This window comes from Dermacentor silvarum, chromosome 1, assembly GCF_013339745.2.
Source record: "Dermacentor silvarum isolate Dsil-2018 chromosome 1, BIME_Dsil_1.4, whole genome shotgun sequence".
Taxonomy (NCBI): domain Eukaryota; kingdom Metazoa; phylum Arthropoda; class Arachnida; order Ixodida; family Ixodidae; genus Dermacentor; species Dermacentor silvarum.
The window spans coordinates 318,979,711-318,986,371 of record NC_051154.1 but is presented as its reverse complement, the minus strand read 5'-3'; the positions used below and the strand labels follow the sequence as shown (position 1 = coordinate 318,986,371).

The 6,661-nt window shown below is 44.4% G+C and overlaps 1 protein-coding gene across 1 annotated transcript; it reads left to right on the top strand.

Annotated features, from left to right (window-relative positions):
- Positions 1-4,952: 4,952 nt before the first annotated feature.
- On the top strand, positions 4,953-6,266 carry LOC119437316 (uncharacterized). The gene is made up of 2 exons (XM_037704370.2): positions 4,953-5,320; positions 5,677-6,266. The coding sequence occupies exons 1-2, from the start codon at positions 5,112-5,114 to the stop codon at positions 6,170-6,172; spliced, it is 705 nt and encodes a 234-aa protein (XP_037560298.1). The 5' UTR covers positions 4,953-5,111; the 3' UTR covers positions 6,173-6,266.
- The last annotated feature ends 395 nt before the right edge of the window (positions 6,267-6,661 follow it).

Genomic DNA, 6,661 nt, shown 5'->3' with positions numbered 1-6,661 from the left:
TTTGCGCATGTTTCTGGTTGTCCAGCAAAAGTCTTCATTGATGAATATTCTAGAAGATTTTAGCTTGCTGCGCGATGAAAATATGCCATCTCTGAATTTGAAAGATTCAAACTTAACAATAACTGGCCGACATTTTCCAGGAACAAACTTTCCCAATCGATGCGCGCGAGATATGCGGTCGTCGCTACTGCTCAAATTTAGGTCTAGTGCGATGTTAAGGGCTGCGCATATTTTCTGCTCAGATTGCGCCCATGTTTCTGAAGGACTGTCAGGGATACCGTGAAAGATTAAGTTTTCTCTGCGCGATCGGTCTTCGATGTCGTCAAGACGGTGGTTCAGATTAGTAACTTGAGGGACGAGGCTTTCGTGTAATTTGCCTTCAGACGGCTGGATAGTGCTTTCAACTATGGATAGCCTATTGTCAATTTCAGCAATCCGTTGCTCGAGCGCAGTTTGGGCATCCTTGACCTCGTTAAGAGAAGTCATGATTTCCTCATGCTTTGTATCAACCTTGGTATGTAGTCCCTTTAGAAGTGATAACAGATTTGTTATCACTTTAGATTTGATACACAAATTGTGTATGAAAAGGCATTTGATTCAGTAGAGATACCAGCAGCCATATAGGCACTGTGTAATCAGGGAGTACAGAAGGCATACGTGAATATCTGGGGAAAGGATTCCACGGCTATCCGTTGGTTCTCCACAAGAAACCTAGAAAGATACTTATCAAGAAAGGGTTCAGGCAAGGAGACACAATCTCTCCCATGCTATTCACTGCATGTTTAGAAGAAGTATTCAAGCTCTTAGACTGGGAAGGCTTATGAGTGAGGATCAACGGCCAATATCTCGGCAACCTTTGGTTTGTAGATGACATTGTTCTATTCAGCAACAATGGGGACGAAATACAACAAATGATTTAGGACCTTAATCGAGAAAGTGTAAGAGTGGGGTTGATGATAAATATGCAGAAGAAAAAGATAATGTTCAGTAGCCTGGCAAGGGAGCAAGAATTCAGGATCGCGGTCAGTCTCTAGAGTCTGTAAAGGAATACATTTCTCTAGGTCAGTTACTCACAGGGGACGCTGATCATGAGAAAGATATTTACAGAAGAATAAAATTGGGTTAGAGGAGCACATGGCAGGCATTACCAAATCCTTACTGGGAGATTACCACCGTTGTTGAAAAGAAAAGCGTACAATTTTGCATGCTACCCTTGCTAACATATGGGGCAGGAACATATGGAGCAAAGAAGCTCGAGAACAAATTAGGAACCGCACAAAGATTGATGGAACGAAAAATGATTAGCCTAACTTTAAGAGCCAGGAAGAGAGTGGTGTGGATCAGAGCATGGCAAACGGGGATAGCCGATATTCTAGTTGACATTAAGAGAAAAAAATGAAGCTGGGCAGGCCATGTAATGCGTATGAAGGATAACCGGTGGAACATTAGAATTACAGAATGGATACCAAGAGAAAGGAAGCGCAGTCGAGGACAGCAGAAAGCTAGGTGGGGTTGTGGAGTTGGGAAATTTGCAGGCGCAAGTTGGAATCGGTTAGCGCAAGACAGGGGTAATTCGACATCACAGGGAGAGGCCTTCGCCCTGCATTAGACATATATATATATATATAGGCTGATGAAAAAAATACATGGATGCAAGAGCTTTCAAAGATGGTCATGCACACAAGCACAGCTAAGCTCCAGTGGCTTTCCTCGAGGATGGTTCTTGAGCAGTGCACAGACCAGCGTTATCTGAATACATGTTGTCCACTGTGTTTAGTGTCGCGCACAGGAAACAGGCTTTGTTGTCAAAATAAAGGGCAATGGCCGAGGGTTTGCAGTTGCAATGAGACTCAAACGTACTCTGCAGCGAGGTTGCCACGTGAAATATTCCTTCGGGTGAGAGACATTCAAGAAGTGAATCCCATGATCATATTGGAAGAGTCTGGGGTGCCTTCTAAGTGGGATGTTTCGAAATGGGAATAGTCCTATTTTAGGATGGAGTACTTTACGTGTTGAGGAGGTGGAAGTGTGGCCTGAATGAAAGTTCAGGGTGAAAAGAGACTGAAAAGGATAAAGTAGTGCACGTTGTACAGCCATGCCTTCATGAACAAACTAAGATGGCATGAAGATTGTGTAAATAATTTTAACAGCTGATATGGGTGTGTGTGCCCCCTGAGGAAAGTAGTTTGATTTTTGTTGTTGCTTGAGGGCATAATTGACCTTAGGCATAATGTAGTGATTGCCCTTCTATATGCAAAATATAGCTACATTGTCTGATGCCATTCCTCCAAGAAATTCTGCTCTTTTTCAGTTGTCTTGTAGATCAATTTGAGATCAATTGCTGTAAAAGTAATTTGAGATGTTGTCAATTGAGGCACTTTCAGTAAAGTATTTTGTGGCTCAGTTTTTCTCTATCTAGAGCTAAACAACAAGAATATGAAATGGTTAAAAAAAAAGGTAATGTGTGTGTGTGTAAGGTCGATGTGGGCGCTTTTGTCAAGATTGAAGTAACGTGGCACACCGATATATCTGCCAGCGAGCTGTTTCAGAGTGAATGGGCCCAAAGTCAGGCGAGCAAATGAGCGTTTAATTACGCTATCACGATGCTCATATTTTTTTTTGCCTACATATGTGCAAAAAGGGTGCAGCATAAATGTGTCTGACATGGCGCTCGTTTCAAGTGAAAAGCTAAACTTGTACTGGTAATGAATATTCGTGTTACTTTACTTATAAAATGACCGCAAATTTCGGTTTCGGTTTTGAAAGCGAAACCTGATCTGCGGCGCAAGTAGCCAATCGGCGTCGTCGCTTAGCCACAGCGTGCACGTGCTTCATTGGCAGCCTGAGTCGACGCGTCTCATGCTATAATCGCCGTAGCTTTGGAACGCCGTCATTTGAGAGCTGTGTGAACACCCGAGAAAAGCAGTCCTCCCCATTGGTAAGCTGCTCATTTATTTCACGCGACTCGCGTACTTACAGTGGTGAAGCTGTCAGCGTAGTGCGTTTTTTTTTACCCCTCCATCAACTTCATCGACCAGGAAGTTCTGCTATTCGCGCTAAAACTGATTTATGGAAGCAGTTAGTAATCGAGCGCCGACGCCATACTGAAGTATGATCCAGGTGTCCACCTTTGCCTTAAATTTATATATCTAGATGGTGAAATAAAAGATAAGTGTAATTGCGATCGCATATAAATATAGTCTACTAGCGAATATGTGCGACTTCATGGCGTCTCGGACGCTGAGGTAGCGTGCGTTCGCTGTTCATTGTTAATGTGCGCGCAATAGACCCTTTTCCTAATTCAGTCTGGCAACACTGACACAGGAGGCTGCTCGCGCTGTTACTCCATCACTCTATGAGCTGTCCGCCATTAGTTGGTCTGAGCGAGCAGGGCGGTGTGTTCGCTGGTCGCTAGGTATCCACGCAGCAGCTGCATGTCTTGGTCCAAGAGCCTCGCTGTCATACCGAAAAGCCTTGATATAGGCAAAATAGAGGCGTATCGAACGTCGAGAAGCATCGGAAACCGCAATGAACTACGCAGCCATAAGTTCGTCGCAGAAAGCTACGTCCAATGCTCGACGATTGAAAGACGTTCATTCACAGCGCAGTAAGTATCCTCGCTATCCTTTTATTTTTGCATGCTTGCTAGCGTTTTTGTTGTTAAACGATACAACGACCGTTCGTAAGACACACAGGCTTATTCACATGCGTTTGCGAAGTGATATTTTGCCGTGTGGAAATATAACGTGTAGCTCGATATGACAGCTGTAATGACTGCGTTTATGCTGGCGCCAACAGAGGTTAACTTGTCGTTCTTACTTCAATGCAGTGATTCCACGCTCGTGCGCGTACGCGCTAAGTGCTTCAGGAGCCAAAAGAAGACAGCAACACCATATGCCGTGTCAGCCCTGCTGACGCACGATGGTTTTGTGAAAGAGTGTACATGCGAGTGCGCTGCTAGAGAGAACGGCACATGTCACCATATCATGGGACTGTTGAAAGTCCTTGTGCTGCTTCTTGACAACGGGTATGCAGAGGCTCCGCCAGAAATGTCATGTACGGAACTGCCACAAATCTGGAGGAGGCCCCGGGGGCACAAAATACCGGCTTCTAGCGTCGACGAAGTTGACTGGAGAGCCGCACGGCCAGACGGTCTTTCTTACCCGCTCCAATCGCGTCTTTATGAAGCCAGAAAAAGACCGCGGAGCGTAGAAGAGGTTCAGAAAGCTGTGAGGCAGTTTGCAAGAGAGATGGCTGCACATACTGCGAGTCCACTTCTGGAACACTAGCAGTCTGCAACACCAAAGAAAGCAGACAGTTTGTTTGGCGAGACATGCGAAGGCAGCCTCCTGTGGAGTCAGAAACCATTTGTGCCACATGACTTCACCACCTATTTATGTCCAGAAATTCAGGTTGGGGTGAATACGGAGTTGACACCCATGCAGCCAGCATTTTTTTCAGAAGCCATAAACACTGTTGTGTCGTGCTTGGGCCTGCCACCAAAGCAGCAGGCTGTAATCGAGGCAAGCACATGCATGCATGTAGCATGCTGGCATTTAGCATGAAATAAAGCACAAGAAACACGAGAACTTTGTGCACAACTTTCGCTTCCTTGTCTTCAACCTATGTAGCATACTCTTGCTACGTGCTGCATAACTTGTGTTAACTAACCCACTTCCACATGTTTATAACGCTTTTGCTCTGTATAGCCACCAAGCGTAATATTTACAAAGGTATGTTGACTGTGGTTATGTCTGCTTTCTGTGCGTTCTAAACTCTAACTCTAAACGCAAGCTTTTCTGTGCTTTCTGTTGAAGCTCACTGGCTTGACCAGACCTCTTGCCAGAAGAGCCTATGCATAGTATACATGTAGCTTGGAATGAAGCCAGAAAACGCAATAACATTGAGCAGGACTTCCAAGTAGTGCCCGTGTTTTTCATCGTGTGCTCTTGCTACTCGCTATATACATTACTTGTGCTAACTAACCTTCTACATTTTCATAGCACCTTTTCTTCTGCTTAGTAATCGAAGTTTTATTAGTTTACAAAACTATGCTGACTGTGTTATGTCTGATTTCTCTGTGTTAACTCTAACGTGTGCTGCACCCTTATATGCAGGCTCTCATGCTGTCTGTTGATGAAGCTCGCCAGCTTGAGCAGACCTCTCGCCAGCAGAGCCAAAGTGCAACATGGAAAGCTGCTCGCAAGAACCGATTAACTGCTTCAAATTTTGGTGTTGCTGTTACACGTGAGAATTGGACACAAAAAGGCCTGCAGAACCTAACCACAGACAGAGATCTGTCTAGAGCAAGGGCCATCCAGTAAGTACAGGTCCAAAAACATTTTCTTGACCAAGTTGGTTCATAACAAAGTGAAAACTATAGCACAAGAAGACAAAGTGTACAGGCCAGGCACTTCCTATGCACTATGTTGTTTACAGCTGCTATGGATACTCTTGCTTCCAGTAAATTACGGTGGCTACAAGTGATTGGCACTAATGAATGTAGAGGTACAATGTTATTAACAGATTGCACATCTGCATCTGTTGTCACACTGATCAAGAAACCTTGTAAATGAGAGTAGTTTTGCATACTATATGCTAACACGTATACATACCGTATGTACTGCCTAACGTGGATTGTATCACACAACTTGCATAATGATATTTCTGTTTCAGGTACGGAGTTTCAAGCGAAGCCATGGCTGTTCAGCAATATGAAAGAACCCTCCGAACCTTCCGGCACAACATTGAGACCTTCCACTGCGGCCTTATTGTGGATCCCACGTGCCCATGGCTCGGTGCATCTCCCGATCGTGTGGTGTGGGACCCAGAGGAACAGAGTCCTCATGGCATTGTTGAAGTCAAGTGCCCATATTCAATGAGAGACTTGAAAATACCAAGCACTCAAGGCTCGTGCCTTGTGAAAGACGGCAACGGCACGTACAGGCTCAACCGCACCCACTTTTACTATTACCAGGTTATCGGGCAGATGGCCCTTTCAGGGCTTACTTGGGCTGACTTTGTCATGTATGCTCCACAGTTTCTAGTTGTTGAAAGGATTAGGTTCAGTGAAAGTGAATGGCAGAAATGCAAAAATAGGCTGGACAGCTTTTATTTTTCGACACTTCTACCGTATTTGGCAAAAGCATGCAGTACAAGCAATAAATCTTGAATTTAAGAATTAAAAAATTCAATGAGAATTTATGTATTTATTAATAAAGTTTTGATACTATTGACAATCCCTTGTATCCTTTTCTTGAAACGAGTATCGAAGCCATGTGCTCATGGCTTTGGCTATGCTAGCTTGGCAGTCAGTGGGAAGGCTATGTAGTACTGAACCGACACCTTGCACAGATCCTAGGTTGCTATTAAAGGACTTTGAAGATTGCTTAAGAATGCACACAATGCCCAAATTTCATTAATGATCGGTGCAATTGACAGTGGGATGGGCCTGTCGAAAATGTGAAATGCCTTAATACGTTGAATGCGTCGCTCGACATGTATTCTGAGACTTGCAATTTCCTCTGTTTGTCTAACTTCTTCGGTCAGGTGCTGTCTCCGAAGGAAAGGGGGAATGTTCAACGCAACTCCTTTTGCACTGAGCAGGTCCTGTATCTTAAAGCCCTTGTCTGCCATTACCGAGTCGCCAGGCTCAAATTTG

What these genes read in the sequence shown, in the direction of transcription:
- LOC119437316 (XM_037704370.2), top strand. Translation starts at nt 5,112, where the DNA reads ATGCAGGCTCTCATGCTGTCTGTTGATGAAGCTCGCCAGCTTGAGCAG. An exon ending in TCTAGAGCAAGGGCCATCCA is followed by an intron (nt 5,321 to 5,676) that starts GTAAGTACAGGT and finishes TTTCTGTTTCAG; the next exon opens with GTACGGAGTTTCAAGCGAAG.